General features: G+C 48.3%; 8 protein-coding genes and 1 long non-coding RNA gene across 10 annotated transcripts in view; 6 read left to right on the forward strand and 3 right to left on the reverse strand.

The window, feature by feature from the left end:
* The first annotated feature begins 122 nt into the window (after positions 1-122).
* On the forward strand, positions 123-938 carry LOC108151217 (DNA replication complex GINS protein PSF1). Its single transcript, XM_017279698.2, has 2 exons — positions 123-865; positions 916-938. Exon 1 carries the CDS (start codon positions 255-257, stop codon positions 861-863), a length of 609 nt encoding a protein of 202 aa, XP_017135187.1. The 5' UTR covers positions 123-254; the 3' UTR covers positions 864-865; positions 916-938.
* Positions 939-963: 25 nt separating this feature from the next.
* LOC108151218 (39S ribosomal protein L17, mitochondrial) lies at positions 964-1,783 on the forward strand. The gene is made up of 2 exons (XM_017279699.2): positions 964-1,264; positions 1,336-1,783. Exons 1-2 carry the CDS (start codon positions 1,067-1,069, stop codon positions 1,666-1,668), a joined length of 531 nt encoding a protein of 176 aa, XP_017135188.1. The 5' UTR covers positions 964-1,066; the 3' UTR covers positions 1,669-1,783.
* Positions 1,784-1,799: 16 nt separating this feature from the next.
* On the reverse strand, positions 1,800-3,322 carry LOC108151221 (follistatin-related protein 1). Its single transcript, XM_017279701.2, has 2 exons — positions 1,958-3,322; positions 1,800-1,892 (listed from the first exon to the last, which is right to left on the reverse strand). The coding sequence occupies exons 1-2, from the start codon at positions 2,202-2,204 to the stop codon at positions 1,846-1,848; spliced, it is 294 nt and encodes a 97-aa protein (XP_017135190.1). The 5' UTR covers positions 2,205-3,322; the 3' UTR covers positions 1,800-1,845.
* A 1,089-nt stretch (positions 3,323-4,411) lies between these two features.
* LOC108153234 lies at positions 4,412-7,367 on the forward strand. The gene is made up of 5 exons (XM_017283071.2): positions 4,412-4,565; positions 5,070-5,312; positions 5,390-5,527; positions 5,608-5,787; positions 5,891-7,367. The coding sequence occupies exons 2-5, from the start codon at positions 5,099-5,101 to the stop codon at positions 5,911-5,913; spliced, it is 555 nt and encodes a 184-aa protein (XP_017138560.1). The 5' UTR covers positions 4,412-4,565; positions 5,070-5,098; the 3' UTR covers positions 5,914-7,367.
* Positions 7,368-9,042: 1,675 nt separating this feature from the next.
* On the forward strand, positions 9,043-11,305 carry LOC108152100. 2 transcript variants are annotated; one of them, XM_017281151.2, is made up of 6 exons: positions 9,043-9,230; positions 9,325-9,409; positions 10,122-10,621; positions 10,686-10,823; positions 10,881-11,093; positions 11,154-11,305. In XM_017281151.2, the coding sequence occupies exons 3-6, from the start codon at positions 10,144-10,146 to the stop codon at positions 11,183-11,185; spliced, it is 861 nt and encodes a 286-aa protein (XP_017136640.1). In that variant the 5' UTR covers positions 9,043-9,230; positions 9,325-9,409; positions 10,122-10,143; the 3' UTR covers positions 11,186-11,305. The 2 variants fall into 2 exon arrangements, with proteins under 2 accessions (XP_017136640.1, XP_033243119.1); XM_033387228.1 differs by having other exon boundaries at positions 9,329-9,409.
* Positions 11,300-13,591, reverse strand: LOC108152098 (ATP-dependent RNA helicase p62-like). Its single transcript, XM_017281149.2, has 4 exons — positions 13,128-13,591; positions 12,938-13,054; positions 12,102-12,877; positions 11,300-12,050 (listed from the first exon to the last, which is right to left on the reverse strand). The coding sequence occupies exons 1-4, from the start codon at positions 13,180-13,182 to the stop codon at positions 11,361-11,363; spliced, it is 1,638 nt and encodes a 545-aa protein (XP_017136638.1). The 5' UTR covers positions 13,183-13,591; the 3' UTR covers positions 11,300-11,360.
* A 234-nt stretch (positions 13,592-13,825) lies between these two features.
* The window catches only part of LOC117186423, a 37,664-nt gene continuing 25,734 nt past the window's right edge, over positions 13,826-25,755 (reverse strand). Inside the window, exon 2 of the long non-coding RNA XR_004471502.1 lies at positions 13,826-14,003. This is a non-coding gene — a long non-coding RNA (uncharacterized LOC117186423). The remainder of the gene's footprint in view (positions 14,004-25,755) is intronic.
* On the forward strand, positions 14,129-15,641 carry LOC108152099 (mitochondrial import inner membrane translocase subunit TIM50-B). The gene is made up of 2 exons (XM_017281150.2): positions 14,129-14,566; positions 14,654-15,641. Exons 1-2 carry the CDS (start codon positions 14,333-14,335, stop codon positions 15,581-15,583), a joined length of 1,164 nt encoding a protein of 387 aa, XP_017136639.1. The 5' UTR covers positions 14,129-14,332; the 3' UTR covers positions 15,584-15,641.
* The window catches only part of LOC108152097, a 31,974-nt gene continuing 24,525 nt past the window's right edge, over positions 18,307-25,755 (forward strand). The window contains exons 1-4 of the mRNA XM_017281147.2: positions 18,307-18,453; positions 18,516-21,312; positions 21,381-22,102; positions 22,238-22,821. Coding sequence (XP_017136636.2) covers positions 18,322-18,453; positions 18,516-21,312; positions 21,381-22,102; positions 22,238-22,821 — 4,235 coding nt within the window. The 5' untranslated portion in view covers positions 18,307-18,321. The remainder of the gene's footprint in view (positions 18,454-18,515; positions 21,313-21,380; positions 22,103-22,237; positions 22,822-25,755) is intronic.

Consider the following 25,755-nt stretch of genomic DNA (forward strand, 5'->3'; position numbering starts at 1 on the left):
TGTCGTGATCATATCTCTAGCGACGAATTGTTTGAGATTTTTATGTAAAACGATCGAAAGTTCGATGCTGATAACGAATTAGTATTCGATGTGGATTGAGACATGGCTCTAAATTGCATTTCGGCATGATTGCACCAGCACAACGAGTTGGGCTGTGGACTAGACTATCGACACAACAGACACGATAAGTGTTGGAATCCTTATCGGCTTATCGGTGCCGCGCGGTAACACACATCTCTAAATAAAAGAAAGTAATGAGCCGCGAAAACAAATTGTTTGGCGATAAAGCCTTCGAATTGCTGAAGGACCTGGAAAGGTCCTCCCAAACCATTCCCGCTTTTGATGACGACGGAGTGCGCCAAGTACTTGAGGAGATAAAGGCTATTTTCGAGGAGAACGTCGCTCAGGCTTCCAGCTACAACAGCTCTGGCGATCGGAGTTTGTGGCCGCTGCTAAATTATAGGCATGCGGCGTTGCAGCGGAACAAACGTTGTTTACTGGCTTACTTGTACGAGCGCAGTAAACGCATCAAAGCGTTACGCTGGGAATTCGGACCAATTATTCCTGGTGATATTAAGCAGGCCCTGTGCGAGCCCGAGGTTCAGTTTTTCAACAACTACTCCAAGTCTTTGGCGGCCTACATGTGCATCGCTGGCTGCAGCCAAGGGCAGGGCATCGATCTGACAAATAATCTACGGCCTCCCAAGTCTCTGTACATTGAAGTGCGCTGCATGGAGGACTATGGAAAATTTGAATTGGATGATGGAGAGCTAATCCATTTGAAGAAGAACAGTCAGCACTATTTGCCGCGGGCCCAGGTGGAGTCTCTTGTGCGGCAGGGCATATTGCAGCACATAGCTTAACGGTAAACACTATTTTAGATCAAATATATGACAGTAATAAATAATTTTGCAGATCCGTGTATATCTAACTTCCGATATTTCCTGTCGATTAATCGTGTAACTGGTGTGGAAACATCGATTGGGGCCTGTCAGCTGTTCGCCGGTCTTACGTGACGGCCTCGTCTTTTGGTTTCCTTAGAATTTAAAGTTTAAACTTGATAAAAATGAATCAGGCAGATGTAACTAAACTGATGTCACAGCTGCGGATTGCTGTGCGGCCCAATCAGCGTAATTTGAAAAATCCAGATGGAGCTGAGGGGCGCTTGCTGAAGCTACGTAAAACTGTTACTGCCTTGATGAAGCATGAGCGTATTGAACTGTACTACAATCGGGCCGATGAAGCTCGTGGCTACGCCGAACTGGTGCGTATAAATGTCGAATACTTTTTCAGTTCCAATTCAGTTGAATACATCCCATTCCCATTCGAAAACAGCTCATTTCCAATGCCATACGACATGGGGACCGGCATAGGGCCACTATGGAACTAGCTGATTATTGGCTCCTGGAGAAACAGCTGGTACATAAGCTGTTTAAAGTACTCGTTCCCCGCTACGAAAACTACAATGTATCGTACACTCGAATGTACAAAGCTCCGCGTGATTATCCGGGAATGTACTACAGACAGTCGGTGCTTGAACTCCGTGGCAATCCCTACCCTTCCCTATTAATGGATCAATCACAGAACCGCAATCTGCTGCACAATGTGCTCCTTGATGAGGCCAGGAAAGAGTATAGGCGTTCAAAGTTAGCCGACTTAGTTAAGTAGGAAATGAAACTACTTTCTTTGTTGCCACTTGGATTGCTTATATTTAAGACTTGAAACCCGATTTATTATAAATACATATATATATAAGATTCACGAACAACATTCATTGAGCCCCTAACAACTGGGTAAATTAAATTTGTATAATCTTTGGAATGCATATCCTATGTAAATGTCCTGCTAAAGCTTGCTGACATTGCAGTGGCTTAAGTAGTCGGATTTCCAATCTTGAGAACACAGAAATAGGTTAGCGGTCATTTTTAGTTGTCCAATTCGGGAACTTGATACTTACCCTTACCGGTTAGACAGATATCCCGTACCATTTCGCACTGGCTGTAGAAAAACTGATGCTCGTTTATGGACGTTGCACAGATGGGCTTAAATGGATCACAGGTTTCGATGGCCATACATGCCGAGCTGCTCTGTTTTAATGGCAGAGAGACGCACAGCGCAAATAGTATAGACACGATCGAGATCAGGAAGCAAAACAATACAATTTTCGTCGCGGCTTTGCCGGTCAAAGTAAACATTACGTGCATCTTGTCTGTCTAAAACAATCCCACCATAATTAAGTAGAGATCTGTTTTTAGTTTTCAGTTTTCAGTTTTCAGTCGGAGCTGCTTAAGCACTGGCAAAAGTGATTGGCATTTGCTGAATACTTGTACACTTGATCTCCGATTGCACCGAGCCAAAATTGTTCTCTGACGATACTTGGAAACGGCTATCCAGCAACTGATAACCACTGTATGTACATGTATTCAACCGCTGATGCATGCTGATTTGCTTTATGCTGTCCAAATTCAAACTCAAACACAGGGCGTTGCCATGGAAACAAGCACAGCACATTGTTACTGACCAAAGAATCAATGATAACTGTTCCCTTTACCGCTGTTCTCTTCCGGGAGCTTTTGTCTATGCCACTCGTGAAATTTGTATACTGAATGGCTGTTTAACTGACTGGAACACTGGCTCCGTTCGTTTTCTGCCGTCCAAGTGGTGCGCACATGTGCATACATGCAAGCTGCTTTATTTATACATATTTATAATGACTCATAATGCTAATTGTTAGCTTAACAAATAAGCCCGGCATTCGGAGGTAAACTAATAATAATAATGGTTCCTTTAAACAATAGACAGCTTGAACTACAAATGATATTTATTCCTGCAAGTTCCAGTACAGACTGCGTCTGTAATCATGATAATCAGGACGATCCTCTTTAAGGTTAAGGTTAAGGTAATTTTCACGTAAAAGAAGCCGAAATGCTGATAGGTTTCGAATGGAATGCAGGTCAAGGCAACAGAAAGCCATAGAATGTGGCCTTTATGGTGGTTTTAAAATAATGGTAAATGGTATGTACCATGAAGTTGATTGATTTATATTGATTGGGAGCATTTTGTTTGCAAACCAAGTCAGCGCACAACTATTCCAGCCATCTAATGGCTAATCAAATCGTAAGGCATAAAGGCCTCCTGTCATAAAGTAACGACGCGACGGCAACGTCATCAATTTCCTTGTTAAAGGTGCGGCGACTGTCAGGACTGCCAGGACTGAGCGGGAGTCTGCCTATGAGAGGCCAGAGAGGTCAGGTGACTTAATTACATTTGCATTATTAAGTTTTATGATAGCAGTTGGAGCCCATAACGCCTACATACTGACCTCAGGTTTGCTGCTAACGACGCGTCGCAGTGCAATTAAAAAAGCATACAGTACACACATACACACAGCCATATGTACATATGAATATACAATGTACTATGTACATATATGTATATATGGTGCCCTTCGTTTTCGCAACATTGTGTTATGCCTTATATTTCTTTTTGACTTTAGTAAGGATTACTCTAAGTTGGATTAGTATGTCTTCAAAGACTATACATTTAATAAAAACGTATTGAAAACTGATTGATTTGGCTTTTCTGGTAGAATACGGAAAGACTGGTTCTTCAGTGGTCTGGAAACGCATTTGGTGGGTGGCCGCAGGATGCATGACAGGGTGGAGCTTGCATTATGACATTGTGAGCACGCTTCACTGAATCGGACCTAAGGCCCATGTTCGCCTTGCCGAGTGATTATACACCTGGAAAGAATGCGACCATCGTGATTAGCCGCCATGTAATGTACGCTTACATATGTATGTACATACAATTCGGATAAATGGGATAGTTTTTGGCATCATCGTGCTTTACTTTCATACATTTAATATGTAAAGAAGCAAATGCGTGTGATTTCCATCAACTTGAGAGTTTCTAAAGGGGTTGATAACTGCTGTTGGGTCTGTCATAATTCTATATTTGCCGTGGCGATATGTACATACATATGTATGTATGTATGTATATATGTAAATCCATCCATATCTATCGTTCAGCCTGGGATGTACGAATTTTCGCTTGTGCAAGCACACGCCACGCCACTCCACGCACACAGCAGCAGAGCAGCAGAGTAGCAGAGCAGAGCAGCAAGCAGACGAGGCAGAGGAAGCAGCAGGCAGCAAGCAGAGCAAGCAGCGCTGAAACGCCACAGCATTTAGGATAAAAATAGAATGTAGAATATTTTTATATGTGGAACATGCGCAGCTCATTGATAAAAATCCCCGACACTGCTGCGCATTCTCTCAGTACACACGGCCGAGATGAAAGCGAGCCGAAAAACGAGAGAAAGGGCCTTCCTTGAGAGCATGAAATCCTGCAGGATATACGAGTATGTACATGCCGCGGCTGTGGTGTGGCCTTTTATGCTGCTGTCCTTATATTCTGCCATTCAGTTTCGAAGAGTCGCACAACCAGAACAGTTGATACAATCTATCGCCATCGCCACGCTGTCCTTCGCTGTCTTTGAGTCTGGATTCTATTTGTGGACGTGTGTGTGTACGTCTCACACAGTTTTGTGTGTATAACTAACGGTTAGTTATCAATTTTACCGTTGTTTGCGTGCCCGGGGCCAGTGCAATCCGAACACAAGAAGCTGCCTTTCTGCACAGTATATTCCGCATAATTGTTGATCAAATAACGCTTTTGAAATACACTAATGCGCAATCAATAACGTACATACTCGCATGTACATATATATATACATATATATATGTATATTTTTTTTAAAACTAAATTTGCCCTGTTTCCGTGCGACTCTGCTGTGTATCTGTAGCAAAACGGGCAGGGCGTCGGGAGTCGCGGGAGTCGGGAGTAGGGAAACTGCGTCGTTTTTTTCATCTTTTTTTTTGCAGTTTTACGATTTTACACTTTGACACTGGGAATAAAGTTTTCTTTTACTCTGGCCAAACAAAATGTTTCAACTTTTACAAATAAAAAAGGATCACTTTGGCCTTTGCTTGTGCCAATACCCAATACAAGCGCAAATTTATGTATCTACCATCTACATATGTGAGTTTTTTTTTCCCCTTCCGCAGGAGGAAGCAGTGGACTTAACAGTCACACCATGAAATATAATTATAACGCGCTCTTGCTGGCAACATTTGCAATATGGTCGGCAGTGTTCTGTAGCACAGTTTTGGGAACCACAGAGGGCCAGGAAACGCCACTGGCCCTTCCCGTGGCCGAGCATACGACTTCTCCTTCCGTGCAAGGAGAAGTGTGGGAGGAAGACGACCACGAAGTGCTAATAAGGAACGAGCGTGGCACAAAGAGTGATGGTAAGTCTTTGGCTCTGGCTTTCTTGTCTACGAACTTGACGGGATGACAACAAATCGGTAACTTACTTCTATTTAAGGCCTTTCATGCCGTTATGGTAAGAACCCCTGGACTGAATGTGATACAAAAACCAACACGCGCTCCAGAACCCTGACATTGAAAAAGGGAGATCCGGCATGCGATCAGACTCGCACCATTCAAAAGAAGTGTAAAAAAGGTAAGTTTCTCCCATTGAGGACACAGGTTTCCATGTTGTTCAAATGCCCGAATGCCTCGGTTCGTTTATCATTTCGACAGCATGTCGCTATGAGAAAGGATCTTGGTCTGAATGCGCCACTGGACAAATGACTCGAGCCGATAAGTTGAAGGCGAGCAGTGATCCCTCTTGCGAAGCAACGCGTGTTATCAAGAAGAACTGCAAGCCCGGCAAGTCCAAGGACAAGAGTGCCAAGGAGCAGCGTAAAAACAAGGACAAAGGTCAGTTTTCGGCATCATTATTTGGCATCCCACTGCTTTGAGTCTTGAGTCTATTTTGCAAATGAGTATACGATTTCTGTTCTTTTTCTAATTTCACATGCAGCCGCTCGCAAAGGACGCGTTTAAGTGATTTCATACATGATAATTTTAAAGCCCAATGCCCAATGTTGGTTTGTATCGGATGTTGGATGTCAGAGATGCTTTAAGTTGAAATTATTTTTTAAATATATGTATAACAAGTAAACGGTCAGGTCAGGATTAACTGTCTGCTATGCCATGTATACCCGTAAGCATTTTAATTGAATGCACATATTTGATTAAATGTTGTAGTTTGGTTTCCAGCGAACAAATACACTTCAACTAACTTAAACTGGCAGCAATTTCAATTTTAAACAACATTAAACATAGCAAACATTTTGCGGGACTTAGCATACATGTGTTACTCGTATTTATGCAACGCAGAATATAGGAATATTCATTCAATACCCATACATACAATACATACAAACAAGCATACATACCTACTCATTTAGTTTATTCGAAAAGCGAAATACATATACATACAACTTACATACATACATATACAATTTTCTAAAATTATTAAAACTGAAAGGGCAATTGCCAAATCGGACGAAATCGGAATAAATCGGAAGGAACCAGACGAAGAAATACTCGTATGTAGATGCAAGCCCCTTAAATTGTCTAACAGTTTAAATCGGACACCTTTCAACAAAATTACCAGAGTTGTTCTTCGATTGAATTTCACATAATAATACTAACCGTAAATACAAACAAAGGCAAAAAATTAATCATATAATTGATGTAAAATGTTGGCAAAATATATCAGCTTCTGTATCTGATCTCAACAACAAAACAACAAAACAACAAAACCACAAAACACCCAGTCAAAACAAATAAAAAATAACAAAGAAAATGAAAACGAAAACGAAACAAATTGGAGACCGTATATAAACTTCGTCATCCATTCGCTGATATTAATTAATTACATACATACAAGAATAACAAACACTTAGTGTAAATATTGTAAAAAAAATAATCAAAGAACTTACTAACTACGAGTATATTGTATGTACGAAACAGAATATCCGGGAAAATCCAGGAGAATCCAGTAAAATGCAGAAGAAGGACATCAAATGAGCATCTGTATGAGTATTTGTATGTGTCGTTTTGCTGCACTGTAGGTGTTGGTATTTTAAAGTAGTTTAAATCTAATTTTCATTGGGTAAAATCTAAAGTTATATGCCTACATACTATATGGATGTATGTGCGTATCCAAATTGAATATGGTATGCAATTAAAATACATATGCGAATAATTCAACAGTATAGTTGTACCATTTTACGGAGATGGTTTATCTTTTTATCAAACAGATAACATATACACACTCGTACATACATTTTGAACGTTATCGACGACTCAATGTATTTGCCAGTAAGCATACCCATACCCATACCCATACCCAATACCCATACACCCATACCGTATACACATTACTACAAACAAAAATATGAAGAAGAAGAAAAACAGCTCACATTAGGGGCATTAAACTGTATTAAACTGAAACTAAACCTTTTATTAATTCATGACGAAGAACAACCAAGTAAAACCCCAAAATTAAGTGGAATTCGTTTACGTACGTATACATGCAGACGCATACAATATAAGAAAACAAAAACAAAAGTAACTGAACTTTAATAAATACAAATATTACGAAATAAAAAAATTTCAATAAAATCTGAACAAATTCTTTTCCCTGGCGGCCTGGAGGATAATCGTAAAACAAGGATGCAGCATAGACTCATTAAAGAACATGATGATCCCAATCCGAATCGAACAGCTATAGCTGTTTACACACAGTACACGCGCACCCATATATGTACATATGTATGTATTTTAGGGGCTGAAACCTAGAAAATAAGGAATGCTGGCTGGTGGCTGGTGGTATTGCAGACATCTTTCGGGTAGTTTGTTATGCAGCGAGTGCTTTAAATGCTGGCTGTCGACGAGGAGTTTATTGTTACCCCGAGCCACGACACGACCATGCGCACATCTCCTTCCGTCAGATGCCAGAAACGGGAATCTGTGCCGGTGCAGTGGTGGAACAGCGTGAATAATCATGTATGTATGTAGTATGTCCCCAAAGAGTTAAATGCTGTTAATTAAGACTACCTACTAGTCGTCAAATTGATGACAAAATTAGGCCAAAATTATTCCAACATATGTACATACATTACACGCCTGTGTGTGGGGAGTGTAAATTAATTAACGAACATGCCCTTGTACATATGTACATATGTATGTACATATGCCCTTGGTTTGGTCCTGGGCGCCACGTGGTGGACCCGTACTCCGCAGGAGCACAACAACAAATACTCAAGGATCCGCATGCAAAACGATCGCCGCCGGTCTTTCATTTACTCCGCCATCCCGAGTTGTAGGGGATTAAAAGATACGAAGAAGTTGGAAGAGGAGCAAGCAAGATTAAGGCAGACACATTTGTACATACATATGTGCATGTGTCGATATGTATGCACATTTTTTCGATTCCATTCCCTTTGAATCTGCCCCAGTGCTCGGCTGTTAAGTCACTCGAAACTTGTTTTGAGAGAATGTCCGCTCAAACTTGCTCAAAACTGTGTACTTCGATATACATACACACGCTCATATCTGCCCAAACATATATACATATATATAAATTTGTATGCATGTATGTTTCTGTGCGGCTGGTCGAAGAAAGAACTCCAATCTGTTACACAATGTGTGGTCATTGTTTACATTCACTTTATATGTATGTATGCACAATCTTCTTGCATATTGCATGCATGCGCACACATGCACACACGAACGACAGCAAAGGCTAGCATGAATATACACACATACATACATATGTACATATGTAAATAATCGTATGTAATGTATTTTTGTTACTGATAAGAATGTATTCGAGATTTATTAAAAAGTAAACACTGGACACGAACATACATATCTACATGCATACAAATGTCTGTATGCATGCTTGTACATGCTTAGGTACATATGTATGTATAAAAATGTTGACGGCATAAGAAACCATCTCATTTCGCTCCCATTTCATTGAGCGCAAGAGCAAGAGCCAGAGGAAGAGCCAGAGCGGGAGAGAGAGCGCAAAAGAGACAGCTCCAGCCGTGAGTGAAGCGGACCACTTCATGAGCACAATCCTCAATTCCAATTCAAAAAATTCAATTCAATTTTCAGCTCCGATCGTGACGAATCGCGATCCCTCCGCTGTTGCAGAGTCTAACAGTAAAAATCGATTTGCCCAAGACATTTCTTTGGCTTTAGCTAGATATTTCTTTTGTGAAGTAACAACTTGTCTTGTGCGTCCATTTTCCTCAGTTTACCCAGTTTCCTCATTTCCCGGGACAGTGTCTCCTACCATTTGAGTGAGTTTCTTTGTGTGATTGTCATCATTCGTGATTTGTGCGCGCGCAGCATTATTTAAGCTCACCTTCCTGTTTTTTTTTGTTTTTCATCCAGAAAGAAAGTCCGAAAGAAAACCCCAAAAGCTGCTCATTTTCGGCACTAATTCGGATACGATTGCAAATGCAATTTTAAATGAAAGGTAAGAGAGAAGAACTTCGTCCTGCACATACATATCTAACGATGTATGTATGTACATATGTATGTATGTATGTGTATCTGAAATGGCAAAATAAGAATTCCCGACCAACCGGCACGGCACGGCACAGCCTCCCAAGTTCTGGTCAGAATCAGTATTCAGTATTCCATTGAAGTCAAATAAATGTATAATACATTTTATATGGTTCAAAATCATCTGCTTTATGTGCTCATCGTGGAACTATTCTTCATCTTCAGCTTTCCCACATGACTGCCAGATGTGCAGCGTCAGAATCACAGAGAGAGATGTATTTTTTTTTTTGCTGTATTTATTCAGCTTTCAATTCGTTCCCATCGCTATGCATGTTTACTTTTGATTATGTTTTCAGCAGAATACATATGTACATACATATGTACATGTTTTTGTTATTTTTTGACCGCACAAATTGTACGATTTTGACAAGGGATATTGTCAGATATGTTTGGAATATCATTTGGTGGTCTCAGATGTACATAAATGTGCCTCCTCCCACATACCCGTACATACATGCTAGTACATATACTCGTATCCATGACTGTAGGGGAGCTTGGCAGTAAAGTTTTCAATTGTTTGACTTGAACTTTGAGTGGACGGAACACGAGCCTCCTCCTGCACCTCCTGCACCTCCTCCACCTCTACTTACTCCTATATGTTTTCGTATTCCTATTGCTTTTAGTTTCAGACTTTGAAGGCAAGCAATGAATCTCATAGTTACATCTGCGTCCGCACTAACGGTGCTGAATTTTGTGCTGCTGGTGCTGGCGGACATCCCCTCATTGATTAATGGCGAAGAGGTCTCTGATGGCGTGCGCCTGGTGATGAAGACTCGCTCCGGCGATACGCTTGTCCGGGCGGCCCGTGGGGCACTGCCGGAGGAGACAGTCTCTCCCGCAACCAATGTGGATGGCCAGCGCATGAGAAACAACCGTAAATCGAACAGATCGCAGGATAATTTGCAACAAGCCGGCGGCCACAAGTCCAGGACGGGCCACAAGAAGCATGCGGTCGCGGAGAATGTCAGTGCAGTCGCTCAGCACCCGGCGCAGCCGAAGCACAAGCAAGGCCACAAAAATAGTGACAAGCAGCAGCGGCAGGTAATAAAGCAACAACAGCATGGACATCAGTCCCATCCAGGGGGCAAACGGCCAGGACCCAAGGCAAAGGCTTCCGAAACTGGTGAGAAATTCTTCGAGTAATCGACTGGAACCTTGAATTAAAAATTTGTTTTCGCTATTTGCAGCGTCCACTTGCCGGTATGCGAAGAGCGCCTGGTCGAACTGCGATGCCAAGTCCAACATGCGCACTCGAATTCTGTCTCTGAAGAAAGGGGAGCAGAACTGCCTGCCAACACGAACCATACAGAAGAAGTGCAAGAAAGGTGGGTTAAACTACCAACACTACGATTTCACACAATTTATTTGTACATATCTCCAAGGATGTCGATATGAGAAGGGCACTTGGACACCGTGCACCGCTGGACAAATGACGCGCGAGGATAAGTTGCAGGCAGAGGGAGTCGGGGCCAGCGATCAGAACTGCGATCCAGTGCGTACCGTCAACAAAAAGTGCAAGGGAACTGGCAGCTCGCCTGAAGGAAAGCACCACGGCCCGAACCGAGCCGCAAAGGAGCGCAAACAGAAGGATAAAGGTGAATATCATCCTTAAGGTATCGGAATAAAACTATTAATAGATCAAATGTTCCTTGCAGGCACTCCTCGTCGCACTGCACCGCAGGAGTAGAGCAGGCCTGAAGGCGTGAGGTGGAGCAACAAATTTTATAGCATTAGCATTCATAAGTGGGTTTTCTAAAAGTAAGATCGTACATTTTGTAAACAAAAACATTCAAAAACATAGTTTTCATTGAAAGCTTTTAAAAAGTTTCATTTTATTTGGCTCAAGAAATACTAGCGAGGATCTAGCGAGGATCTGCCCGGGCCCGACTTGAATTCGTATTCTTATTCGCATTACGATTATACCTTCCCGATCCATGGTTCCTGGCAGAGCCTCGGCCTACGCGGGATCGCGGTTCGCGACCTCCTCCAGCGCCTCCTGCGCCTCCTGCACCGCCGCGTGCCAGATTCTCCAATTCGGGATTAACATTCTGGTTCGCTTCGCGAAGTATATCAATCAGAGCACGTGCGCACCTGGCGTTTTTACGCGTAAAAAATGCATAGGACGTGCCCTTTGAGAGCTTTCTGCCCGTCCGCCCGATCCGGTGTATGTAGTCCTCCGACGACTGCGGATAGTCGAAATTAATGACATACTTAATGCCGTCCACGTCCAGGCCGCGCGCAGCCACGTCTGTGGCCACCAGGATATTTGCCCGTCCGCTTCGGAAGTCGTTCAGTACACTATCGCGGTCCATCTGGGACTTGTCGCCGTGTATCGATCCAACACTGACTCCAAATGCGCTTATGAATCTGGCCAGTTCGTCCGTTTTCTTCTTTGTGGCCACGAATATAATTATCTTGCCCGGTGCGTGCGCCTGATCGTAGATGTGCGACAGCAGGTCCTTGAGCTTAGCACTCTTCTCGTGCTCTCCGCACACCTCCACGTACTGCCGTATGTTGTGATTGGCCGACAGCTCCAAGGACCCGATGTTGATCTGGCGGACAAAGTTTTGATTTGGATTCTCAAGAATCTGGACTCGACTCACCTGAATGTAGCTGCCGAGAAAGTCTTCGGCCAGTTGACGCACCTCTTTGGGCCAAGTGGCACTCCACATGAGTATCTGACGGTCCGGTCGGATCTGGCCGAGGACCTTACGGATTTGCGGCTCAAAGCCCATGTCCAACATGCGATCGGCTTCGTCCAGTACAAGATATGTGCATCGGCGGAGATTTGTGGCTCCAGACTGCAGAAAGTCGAGCAATCGGCCCGGTGTTGCGATGATAATCTCGACTCCACGCTTCAGGTCGCTGGCCTGCTTGGACCGCGGTGCTCCTCCAAAGACACAGGTGTTGCGCACAAAGGCACTGGAGCCAAAGTCATTGGCCACCGACTGTATCTGCTGGGCCAGTTCCCGGGTGGGGGCGAGCACCAGGGCTATGGGCCCCTCGCCGCGCTGCAACGGCTGCTGTCCATTGATATGCAGGATGGCCGGCAGAATGAAGGCGAGCGTCTTGCCAGATCCCGTCTTGGCTATGCCGACCAGATTGTGCCCTGATAGAGCTATGGGCCAGGCCTGTGCCTGGATCGGCGTGGGCTCGGAGTACCGCTGGCGCCGGATCTCGTCCATGCAATAGTCGGGGAAGCAAACTTCCTCAAAGAACTGTATGGGATTCGGAGCCTGTCCACGAATGGCGATTTGGTGCTGACTCCGAAACAGCTCGACCTCGTGCGATGGCCGGCTCTGGGTTGTGGGATGTTCACGATAAAAGTTCTTCTCAAAAGCTGTTAGGCGCATATCCGACCACCTGGCGCTGGGAAGATCTAGTAATGTGGTAAAGTAGGTCTCTTGTAGGTCTCCATATGTCAGTTCAGATATCATACCATTGAAATCCTCATTCATTCCACCAGCACCACTTCGATTAGCTCCTCCGTTCCTGCGCCGTGGACTCCCTTTGCCATGCGACTGTCTGTGTCTTCTATCTACGCGACCCGTATGCACTACGTGTTCGAGTACGTTGTACAGAAGCATTATGCCGGTGCCTTGTTTTCTCAAAATTTTTGTAATACGAACCACTTCCGCCGCTGCGCCCAAATCCTCGATTGAAGCCGCTGCGAGGTGGCGACATAATTGGATTTTTCTCTCAAAAGGGGCCAATAAAATTCGGTATTTCCAGAGCAAGCATCTTCAGTTTTATCTCAGTTGGAAATATATCTATCTATAGACTGTGCCAATTAGCATTTGTTCGATGAGATTTTGCTGGGATTATATCCCATCGATACATCGATACGCCGTTGCACTGCGCAAAAGCGAGACCCGCCATTTGTGGCATATTTAAACCCGTTTTTGAAAGCATGTCCTACGTAGGCCAACTACTAAGGTTAGGTTTGGTTAACCCGGACGGCCCTCAGCGGGGCCACGCATAAGCCAGTATGGTCCTCGCGAATCGAGGTGTTTTTGGCGTAGGCCATCATTTCCTGTGGCGTCCTCTTAGAGGCATCTTCCAGCGATGCCAGCACCGGAGCGCCCAGGTATTTCCTCCTTGTCCTTGCAGTTGCAGATGAGATGTTCCAGGGTTTCGATTGCCCCAGGTTCATCACCTTTCCTACAACTGTCTCTGTTTGTGATGCCTAGCTTTGTTGCATGTGCCGCAGCCGCAAACAGTGACCTGTTTATATTCCCACTAACAATCTGCAGTCCTTCCGTGGTAGGTTCAGTAGGTAGTGGCCGAGTTGCACATGATTTTCGAGGTTCTGCAGGCGGTGGTACTCCTCCACCTACTTTCGGTTTGTGATCTGGCCTGCTTCTCTTTCAGCGTTCTTAGGGAGACCGGCACGTTCTCGGTTCTTATATTCGCCAGCCCGATGCCTTCCTTAGCTAGTACGTCCGCCGCCTCGTTTCCTTCGATGACTTGGTGGCTGGGATCCAGACTGACTTTGTCCAAGTCATCTAATAAGAAAGTAAAACAAAACAGGAAGCATTGAGTTATTGGTTGGTTCGAAATACCTCCTGGGGTCCTGTAGTATAAAGATGTATATAACAAAAACAACAGGGAGCAGCATTGATTTTGTTGTGAGTCGTAGGTATATATTTCTCGTATCCAGATATCATTCGCCAGTCGGCTGTCTGAGACAAAATTTCATTTTTCGAAAACAAGCAAAACGAAATAAACAAAATACTGCCGAGTTTATTTTAAGCAGCAAAATCTTAAATTTATAATTTAAATTGAAGTACATACAACAATATCGAAGCAGTCGGGCTGCATTTGCGAATTGCAAATGACTTTAAGGGCCATCGCGCGGCTCCACTGCAGACGAGCACGGTTTGGCCGCAGGTCGCGGCTGCTTACTTCAGGTGCGGTGCCCACCATGGTCGACACAGAGGAGGCACAGACCGCTGGAGCAACGGGTTCGACTGCACAGGAAGGGGGCCAGAACCAGAGTCAGGACCAGAGCCAAAGCCAGAGCTGTAGGATCATTTTTGGTATCCCGATGGATCTACCCTCATCGCTGGTCTGTTCTGCTCATCGACGCTACTCGACCTTTCAGAAGACCCATGCGGAAATTCTATCTAAACTATTTCCGCAAACCTCGATCCAGCCGAAGGATGAGGAAAGCCAGCGACGCCAGGAGCGCGAAGAGGAGGAGGAGAAGGCGGAGTTCGAGCGGACCTGGAGGCGAATGAAGCTGGGATTGAGTGCCTTCGGCATGGGCGGCCTGCTGTTCTCGTTTTGGGCCATATATTTCTTCGGCAAGCCACCGCTCGACGAGGAGGGCAACGCGGCCGACGATGAGTTTAGCAAATTGCCGGAAATCCAACAGTATATCGGTCGAACCTGGCGGACGGTGAATAGGTTTACGCAGTTCATACAAGAGCCTTCGAGTCAGAAGCTACTGCCAGACGAACTGCGGGCGCCCTACGTGCAGCCGCCCTATACCTTGGTGCTCGAGGTCAAGGATGTCCTCATACACCCTGACTGGACATACAAGACGGGCTGGCGCTTCAAGAAGCGTCCCGGCGTGGACCTGCTCCTCAGCGAGTGTGCCAAGCACTTTGAGATCGTCATCTACACGGCGGAGCAGGGAATTACTGTGTTTCCGCTGCTCGACGCCCTCGATCCAAACGGCTACATAATGTACCGTCTAGTGCGCGACTCTACACACTTTGTGGATGGCCACCACGTTAAGAACCTGGACAATCTTAACCGCGATCTGAAGCGTGTGATAGTCGTGGACTGGGACAAGAACTCAACGAAGCTGCATCCGAGGAACACATTCTCGATACCCCGATGGTCCGGCAACGACGACGACACGGCGTTGTTCGATCTGGTCTCGTTTCTGACTGTTCTCGGCATCAGTGAGATCGAGGACGTTCGCGAGGTGCTGCAGTACTACAGCCAGTTCAAGGACCCCGTGGCCAAGTTCCGTGAAAACCAGCAAAGACTCAGCGAGAAAATAATGGCCGAAGAGTTGGAAAAGTCCAGCAAGCCGCAGCCGATGGTCCGAAACTGGACGTCGTTTTTTCAATAATTAAAGATAATTGGTTTTTAAATTCCTGTTGCTTTGTTGTTAATAATAATTAATGAACCATTTCAGCTCGTTTGGTTTTAGATATTCTAGATGGATCTTTTCTGTAGCACCCTTTCAGGCAAGAGCACAAAAATCAGTACAGAGAACCGCAACTCGTTGCTTGGTTGCTTCTCGCTACGCGGCATCCCTTTCTCTCATCGTTAGTTACCGACGAGAGCTGAGAGGGCGGCTCGGCTTCATAGCACTGCAAATCGAAATAAAACATTCAAGTGCTTCATTGAAACCTTTTTTGTTGTGATTGATCGCTGCTGAGATGCGATTAAAATTATGTATGGCTGTCTGAGCTTCAGTAAGAGCTTTGATGTGTGGTCACGGGTTAGTGGACTGTATTATTTTTAATATTGGTTTGATGCATATTACAGTGGTTATTTAATGTTGATGGTTGTATGTCGATGATGCGGCGGTACAGTGAACTTTGCGTGCGGTGGGTTTCAACTAGCATTTTCAACAAACTCCAGCACTTCGCGGGAACAAGTGGAGCAAAACGGAATTGGAAGATCACGCGATGCGATGGTCCTAATCATGATGAAAAGTTGGTCCGCACCCGCAACTTGCTCTCTCTTCGGGTGTTATTTCGTTCCTCGCTCTCGCTCTCTCATCAAGTATGACTTCAGAGCGCTCTCAGCAGTGCTGAGCGTGAAATAAGACCCGAAAGAGAGTAAGCGGACCACCCTGTATAATTTCATTATGGTCCGAACGAAAAAAAGGGAAGATATCGTTACAGCGTTACATAATCAACAACAACAAAACTAAGGTGTTTCAGCGGGAATGTACAATAAAGAGCATATGAACAGGGAGTTAGACAAAACTTAAACAAGCGGCTAATTTCCCAACAATGTGTAAGAAAGTCCTTCGCATTGGCGAGTCCTTGCTGGCGATGGCATGGCTGTATGTACATGTTTTTCTGCGATGCTTGTAGATGGATGTATCGTACGCCCCTTAAAGCAGGCTACACAAAACCTTGCTTTGGCGTATCCGGATTGTGTCTGTGTCTGTGTCCGTGTCCGTGTTTGTGCCTATCTGCTTGTGACAGTGACAGATTTCCGTACATATGCGTACGTGTCTGCGATATGTTCAAGTTTCGGCAGCAATTTCAAAATGTTCCTTGAACTTGGAGTTGGCCTCCGAGCAACACGTAGATTGCTGTTGCTGGCATCAAAGCTGCTGACAGCTTGTCTCTTGTTTAGTGGCAATCGCGGATACACAGTTGTAGCCGTTGGATGGGGGTGGGGGAATGTATATGTAGACTACAGGAGACACCAGGCGTATTCAGCCAGCAACATGTTGCCGCCCAGTGACTTATGATTGTGTGCGTGAACACGTGCCAAAACAAGTGAAACGCTTGCCACACAGATGCATCAACACATACACATATATGTACATACTCGTATGTATGCATGTGTGTGTTTTTTCCACAATCAACAACAAACCTGCAGGCAGCTACACCATTGGGTGAGTCCTGCGCAGTGCTACGTGGAGGGGAGGGGCACATCAAGCAACAACTGTAAGGATTTGATGGCCAAATGTTGCCAAAAATAAATCTGTGTGCAGACCGGCCTTGCGGCTATTGTTGCCAACCGGGAAGACCGGTGCGAAAGGGTTTGCGGGGCTCCCTGGCCATCACGGACACTTCTAGGACCTTGGCTGGCGGAGTGACATCTGCATATTGGCATTTGCGTGGAGCCTCAACAAGTACGGCCTATTAGAGGCTACATGCCAGTGCAGCGCTGGCGTGCCATAGGTGGCACAAAATAGCAGCGGATGTGCGTGGAAACGTCAAAAGGAGGCAGGGCCAAACGCATGCGTGGGGTGCACGTTGCCACGTTTTGCGACACGCTCGCCCCCGAGCCATGCAAACGTCAAGAGGCACATGATGCTGAGCATCCTCGTGAGTCCGTTGCAAGTGGGGTGGCAGGGCCAAGCGACATCAACATTCTCACTTCTCACTTCTCGGTTCTCACTTCTCGGTTCTCACTTGCGAAGTGAAGCTCCCTGGCATCGGGAGCGCGGACCAATTCAGTTTTCGGTTTTGACGTAACGGACGGCAGCGTTTGTGGGTCGTGTGGGGCGGGCCTTGCGGATGTGCGGAAGGAGCGCCACGGAAGGCACACAGCGAGGATACTACAAAACGCATGACAGTGTGTGTGTACATTCAGATATATATATACGTACGATTGTGTATCAGTAGCAAAATAAGAAAAATATATATCAAAATATCTGATGGATGTTCGCCCAGGGCTCAGGCAATAAGTAGATCCCAGCTCTTATTATGATTTTTGCATCTTGTATCTTGTATCTTGTATCTTGTATCTTGTATCTTGCATCTTGTGTCCAGGGATATGTTCAGTGCTCTTAAATACAGAAACAAGTCGCACCCAACGCGAAACACTTTCCCCCAAAAGGTTTAATCAGGTGCGGGGCTTCATGGCTTCGCAGAACGCATCCTGCCACTGCCACACCCTAAAAATCAGCTCGAAACGAAATGGGGGACAACAATGCCCGTCATAGAATTAGAGAAGTGTTCCCGGAGAGTAGGCAAATATGGTATTCCATGGAATAGGCAGGGCCGTTATTGAAAACTTGTGGGCTGTGTATAGGGCTAAGACTTATGGCCATATTGTCATCGCTTATTGCAACTACTCCCACTCCACCGTTCCGCGCGTAGTCCTTGACAAAGTATGACAACCGAGACCTATCTGGACCTGACCTACGAGCGCGGCAAGGGCTCGAAGAGACCGCCCAGACCAAGGCTGCTGAAGCTGACGGATGTCACAATACCGCATCGCAGCCGCAAGAAAAGCAAAGTCAAGGTGAGTCTTGGGGCAGTTGTGTTTGCGGCACGGTTCCTTACCACTTGGCATATCGTTGGCAGACAAAGGACCGCTCGGCCACTCTAGTGCGGGAGAGAATCTACGATGACCCCGCCTACACCGAGGACATCAGCCACCTGGCCAATCCCATGCGGCGTGGCAGCGTGCCCGGCAAGCACTCCGCCGAGCAGTCGAAGGCCAAGTCCGACGTCCCCGGGCAGTCAGCATCGGCCAGCGGTCTGCTGAGCAAGCACCAGCTGACCAAGGAGCTCCACCAGTATGTTTCGGGCAAGCAGAGCAAGTACAAGGGCTCCAACAGCGCCAGCAGCGGGCCCTCAGGGAGTGCCGCTGCCAGCGCCAGCTACGACTGTGGCGGCTCCAGCAGCTCCGACAACGAGACGCTGGAGCCCATGACCAAGGCCAGCAGCATGACTCGGCGCGTACGCAGCCTGGAGCGAAGCCTGGCCACGGAGAGAAGCGACAAGAAGGCGACGCAGAAGCGCAACTCCAAGCAGAAGCGGAACCTCAGTCTCGACAACAGTCGACACCTGCTTCCGGGCCATGCCCAGCATGGGGCAGGGGCAGGAGCAGGGGCAGGGGCCGGTGGCAAGCCCAGCAGGAAGAAGTATCCGGAAGGCGGGCCGGATGCCGCCCAGACGGAGGCCAGCGAGCTGGACGCCGACGTGTACTCCGTGCGGAGCTCGGTGCAGGATTCGGCGGCCACAGTACCTGCGGCGGAGACGGCTGCCGAGACAGCGGCGAAGGTGGCCATCGGCAAACGCTTCCTGCGCGGCGAGATCGGTATCAAAAGCTTTAACTACTATCTGCTGAAGGAGGGCCTCAAGAGCTCCAAGAAGATGGTGGGGAAGCAGCGCAGCAGCACGTTGCACGGCGAGGAGGCGGATCTGGCCTCTGCCAGATCCGAGAAAATGCACGCCCGCAGCGAGGAGAACATCTATGAGGAGATCTTCTTCCAGGACACACCCAGCGCCGTCCCCCCTTCAACGACAGCACTGGTCGCACCTCCACAACCCCCGGACAAGGAGCCGCATCACAGCCATCCCCAGCAGCCCCACAAGGGGGCGGCACCGGGGGCGCCTCACGCCCTGATTGGGCCCAGCGAGGGCAGTGCCGTGGGGGTCTTTGCCGACTGTGAGCTCTGCATGGAGCAGTGCAGCAAGGACAGCTGTGGGTACTGTTTGGCCCAGGCAGTGCAAGGGGTGCGGAAGAAGCAGCAGAAGCAGCAGGGGCAGGGGCAGGGGCAGGGGCAGGGGCAGGGGCAGGGGTACCACGAGGAAACCAGCGATCCACGGGGCACAGCCCCGGTCGGGCTGCCCGCCGCCCACATCCTGGAGTTCCAGTCGTACAACCCCAACAATCCGGGCGTGTACAAAATCGAAACGACACCTGTGGCCATCACGGGAGACTACAATCCGATACTGCAGTTCCAGCAATCGTCGGCCACCACATCGACCTCGACAACAACAACACCCAGCGACCAGCAGCAGCAGCAGCAGCAGCAGCAGCAGCAGCAACCGATCTACGGCGGATACTACCACCCACAGGCGCACCAGAAGCCCTACCATGCAGCCATCGTTGGCAATCCGCTGGCAAGCCAGTATGCCGTGGGCGGCAGTCTTCTGCTGACGACGGCCCACGGCCGCCCACAGCAGCAGCAGCAGCAACAACAGCAGCAGCAACAACAGCAGCAGCAGCAGCAGCACTATATCGTCAGCTATCAGAATGGTGGGTCCGTCGCCGGAGGAGCCTCCCTGCAACGCTTGAACACGAAATCCTCCTCCTCGAGCGACTCCCTGCCCCACCACAAGTACAACACAATGACGCGGCTGGAGGGGAACGTGTTTGCCGCCCCCACCACAGGGGACCTGTACTACGCAGTCGGGGGGACGGCCCCCCTGCACCCCCTGATGTATGCGGCCAGTCGGCCGATCGGCGGCTCCCAGATACTGATCGACCCCTACGACCCGCCGCAGATGTACAAAAGCGACTCGAAGGCCTCCATCCTGAGCGAGTTCTCGCTCCGCAGCAGCGACAACTCGCAGCGCTACGCCCGCTACGGCGGGGGCCACCGGCGGCATGGCGGCGGCCGCGTCAGCGACTCCAGCCTCTTTTCGGTGTACTCCAACTCCGGCCAGAGGCGGTACTTCGGCAGCTCGGAGAGCCGCTTCGGATACGATTGCCGGCGCTGCAGCCTGGACGGCATCATTGGCATGGGCTCGGCCATGGGGGGAATGGGGGGAATGGGAGGTATGGGGGCCATGGGGGCTGCTGCGGCCCCCTCCGACAAGTGCAGCTACTCGGACAACTGTCGCTACGAGTGCAGGAACTGCGACTGTTCCTCCAATTACTTCAGCTCCGACTTCGACGACTTGTACGGGTCCATGGCTCGTGGCGGGAGCAGCGGCATACCACGCAAGACTGCGGCAGGGACGCTGCCCTCCAGTTCGCAGGACGACAGCGCGGATCTGAAGGAGAAGCCCACGCCGCCGCCGTTCCTGCAGCAGCAGCAGTTCTCTGGCCCGCAGGACCTCAAGCAGAACAAATACGCGCAGGACTTCTTCAAGCACGTGAACGACGTGAAGCGCAGCATTTACCAGTCGGAAATGCAGAGGAACAACAGTCTGGAGTCCTCCAGACGAGGACCCAGGGCCGGCGGCCACACTACCAACACTACCAGGTCGAGCCCCAAGCGCGCCGCCTCCCAGGAGCCCAGCCAGGAGCCCGTCGTGACCACGCTGCCCTTGAGCAGGGGTCGTCCGGCCGCAGGAGCCAGGCCCACGCCGGCGCCCCGAACCAGTCTACAGTCGCAGTCCGTACTGCCGCCCACGTCCACGCCCAGTGAGTGTCACGAAAATATATTTTCCAGCCCTGATTCCGAGGTTCTAATAATCCATTTCATTCGCCAGGAGACCCGACACCAACGAAACGCAAGGCCCCATCCAGTGGCCGGCGGGAGTATCCTTCGCTGGACCGACTCGTCGCATCCAGCACGGGAACGATACCCAAGAGACACGGCCGGACAACGGCGGGCACGGACTCCCTGAGCCCGAAGCTTACGTCCAAGTCGATGGACTCCGAGCCGAAGGACTCGAGGGCGGGGAACGCGGGCGAAGAACAGTTTACGCCGGGCAAGAGACATCATCGGACGGGCGGCACAAAGTCCCACCAGAACGTGCCTGGTCCCAGCACCCGGCGAAAGGACATCCCAGCCCCGCCTCCACCATCCCCGGCCACCTACTCCGACCTGCAGGAGCTGAAGGCGAACATGGAGGGTCTGCAAGACGACACCAAGTCCCGGAGTCTCGAGAGTGAGACGAACGAATCGCCAGCGTTGGCCAAGCCCAGTGTCACGGGACCCCAAAACGACAAGAACCCAGTGACAAGGCAGGCGGTGGCATCGGTGGCATCGGTGGCTCCCTTGAAAATCACAATCGCTCTGATGGATATGGACATGCAAGCGGAATCTTCCAACGGAAGTCCACCATCGGTATCGGCATCAGCGTCGGCATCGGTATCGGCATCGGTATCGGGTATCGGTGCAGTGGACCCGGACGATAACGATGTGTTTTACGATGCACGCAGCGAGAACTCCGGCGCGGGTTGCCTGCCCACTGAGCCCCAAACTAAGGTAAGAATCTTTAATTATTTTTTTGTGATACAACCATCCAATGAAGGGTAGTGCCACTGTCTACCCGTACATACTATGTCGAGCAATGGCGAAAATCTGGATGAACAAGATTTTAATTAAATGATATTCCTGTAGGGCGCGTCCGGTACGGTGGCAGCCGCCGAGAACAGCAAGGAAACAATTTACGGCAAAATGGAACACTCGACCAAGGATGTCAATACCTTGTCCCGCACTGACCCCGTCGCAGGGGGCCCCGGACAGGCGGCGAACATCTCGGGCACACCGGAAGGGAACGACATTGGTGTTGCCAGCAGCAGCGACGGGGTGGGCACACCCTGCCATGTTGCCAGCCAAGTGGGCCTGGACACATGCCCATGCGAGTCCGAGCTGACAGACGCTGCACTGAGGGGGGAAGGGAAGGGCGAGGAAACGACAAGCAAAACAAGAGACGACGAAAACACACGGACGAGCGCCAGCGACCAACATGCTGCCGCAACATGTTTGCAGGGGAAGCAGACCAGTTTGCCAGCAACAACAATTGTCGACGGCACTCCAACAATCACCAACGCTGGAAACATCAGCCCCAGCGAGGCCCCAGCCAGCACCAGCGCCAACAGCACCGATGTGGATGTGGATGCCGATGCCGATGCCGATGTCGATGTCGATGTCGAGTTCAGTTGCAAGACGGGCAACACGGACAGCGCAACGCTAACGCACAGGTACGCGACTCCGCTCCGCTCCGCCTCCGCCTCTGTTTCTCTTTCTGTTTCTGCTTCTGTTGCCCGCAACCGAAAATGTATAGCCCGCACTTGGATTAACCAAGAACTTGAACTTTATCCCCACGTAGGTGTTGGGCAGAGACTATGCCACGCATAAATCGGCAGCCACAAACAACACTTGTTGTTCCGCTAGTGTTTCCCATTCGAGTGCCGTGTATCCCCCCCCCCCCCCCCTTTCCGAAGCTCTGAAGCAACATTTGACCACCAGTGCAGTGCAGTACAAAAGTAAAAGTGAGGGCAATGCCAATCGCAATTGATCAATAACTTTGCCAAGTGCTCTAATTAGACTGTGCTTTTATTTACCTTCCACGAGAGTGAAATTATATGCGCAGCAGCTGTTGAGAGTCCCCCATTGCGCCGCATCCTGCATTATACGCACCTTGTGCCCCTGTTCCCCTATACCCCTATCCCACCCGTCCCCTGTCCCCCTGTCGAAACTTTGTTTTCAAAGCTGGGGAGCAGGTGATACTGCAAGGCCGCTGTCGCTTGTTCCCACGCAAAAATCCTGATTTAGCAGCGGCGTATGGCCATCCGGATAAAGTTTTTCCGAGCCACGGGCCAAAGGTCCGGTGAGCTGCAGGAAGGCTGCAAAGGCTCCTTCTATACCCGATGCTCAAAAGGAGTTTGGGGGGTGTATTGGACCCTCTAAAAGATCAGGTCGAGCGCCTAGATCTCAGAGACAACAAGATTTCTATCCAGACCCCTGTGATTTCACACTGTAACAAGTGTGGCCCCTTTGTGGCCCCTTTGTGGCAATCAGAAGGAACAAATGAAATATCAGTGGCCCTCTCTCTCTCACACACTCTTCCCCGTGCAGTGTGCGCCCTCTGGGGGGTAAAAGTGTCGCGCCGCGGCCCTTGCCGCCGCCCACAACGCTCACACTCGTTTATGTGATTGCCTTTGTTTTTTTTTGCCCCGGTAAGATGGCTGGTCGTGATCCCATTTCATGAATAATTTGCCGCGGGGACTGGGGACAGTCTTAAGATGTGGCCTTAAAATATGAGTATACTGTGGAACACTGTAATGTTTACAGCCAAAGGTAAACTAGATATAAATCAAATTACAAAGATGTGAATCGATCAACTACCGATCGATATTCGCGTACAGAACCAGTCACGAGAAAAACCCCTGTCCTCATTCGAATTGCTCAACGATCAGTGAGGCTAAGGCTAGGGGGAAAACTAAAACATGGTCTAAAAGAAGTGGAATCGAAAGTGTAAATGTGGGCAGATATATATTAAGTTGGAAGTCATTGGAGTAGACGCTCAGAAAAGTAGGCAAGCTTTTGATTTGAGAGCAGGATGCTTCAGGATACTTCTTGGAATTGCGTGAAACTTCCGCACTTGAAGGTTTGTCCGAGGTCAGTTTTCTTGCCACTAGATCCGGCGGTTGTGGGGCTCAAAGGTCACGATCGTAGGCCCACGTGTGTGCCGCGACACATGGGCATACATTTCATTCCATTCCATTACATTTATTTGATTGCATTAATTTGATGCTTGTTTGTGGCAGACCGACTGCGGACGGGGGGGGGTCCCCTTTTCTGTCTTCAATACAATTTTGGCCAATCAATATTTTTGCGGAAAAAGCTTCGCATACCCGTACACAAGCACCAATACAGGCACAAACACCAACACCAACACAAACACAAACAAAGCGCACAATACAAGAGAGCTCCCAGCCATACATAAATCAATTTTGTCTTTTGTTTCGTTTTTCTGTGTATTCTGGGTATTCAATCATTTACCTACACATATACTTATGTGTACGCCCCCCCCCCCACATATGTGCAGGATACACGCATAGAGCCGCCGCACTTAAACGGAATTGTTTGCGGCTTTTGCCGTGCCCCGCGAACCCCGCGAACCCCGTGGACCCCGTGGACACCCGGGAACACGCAAAATTCGAGTATAATCATTTCCATGTCGTCCGTATTTCACTTGTTCTTGTCGCATCAGTTACAAAACATTTCCTAAATACACAAGGAATTTTTCACGTGCCGCCCCTCCCCCCCCCCCCCCCCCCCCCCCCCCCCCCCACCCCCTTCTATTTTGGGCTCCAAGCATACACTGGACGAAATTCAATTAAATTTGGAGTGAAATTAAATATAATTCACTTTCAAATATGTAAATATAGATTATTGGATTTGTTTGGAATTTATTATGAATTCCGCTCGCGGCCTTCAATCCCATTTCAGGCCTTTTTTTTCGATGGGCGCACAGAGGCTGCCCAATTTCCAATTAAATTCGAGTACATGTGTATTTAAGGCTAATTGAAAACAAGTTCAACTTGCAAAAGCCCAAAAAGCAGAGTTCCGTCAAGTGAGAAAATCAAACCAGGGCCAACGACAATTCGGAAACCGCCAAGATGGAAGAGCCGCGAGCCAAGAGCTCTGCTCCTATTGAAAAATTTCGGTTGGGTATTTTGTGAAATCGCGGACGACCTTCAAAACCCTCGAGCCATCGCCGCAGAAAATCCATATACTATAAAATATGTTTGTTGGCATTTTGCAATTGAACTGTTACAAATTGCATACGAGTTGGAGTACCATTCGATGGTTCGATGATCATAATGAGCTTCTGGCCCAGGCCCGGCCTGCCCTGGCCACTTACAAATATGGTATAGAAAATGTGAAACTTGTTTCCTACGGTTGTAACTTCATTTGGTCATTGGCTTGCAGTCAATGCCGTTGCCGTTGCTGTTGCTGTTGCATTGGCCAGCTTACAGCGAGCGGAGTTACCACATCGCACACAAGACGGCATCGAAGAAGCAGCTTCTGAGCTAGTAAAATGACTAGTCGCCGTCGAAAGTGCAAGTCGACTAACTGGTGTATGCAAGTAAATGCAATCGATTTACTAGTACCACGTCCACGTCCCT

This window comes from Drosophila miranda, chromosome XR (assembly GCF_003369915.1).
Source record: "Drosophila miranda strain MSH22 chromosome XR, D.miranda_PacBio2.1, whole genome shotgun sequence".
Classification (NCBI taxonomy): Eukaryota; Metazoa; Arthropoda; class Insecta; order Diptera; family Drosophilidae; genus Drosophila; species Drosophila miranda.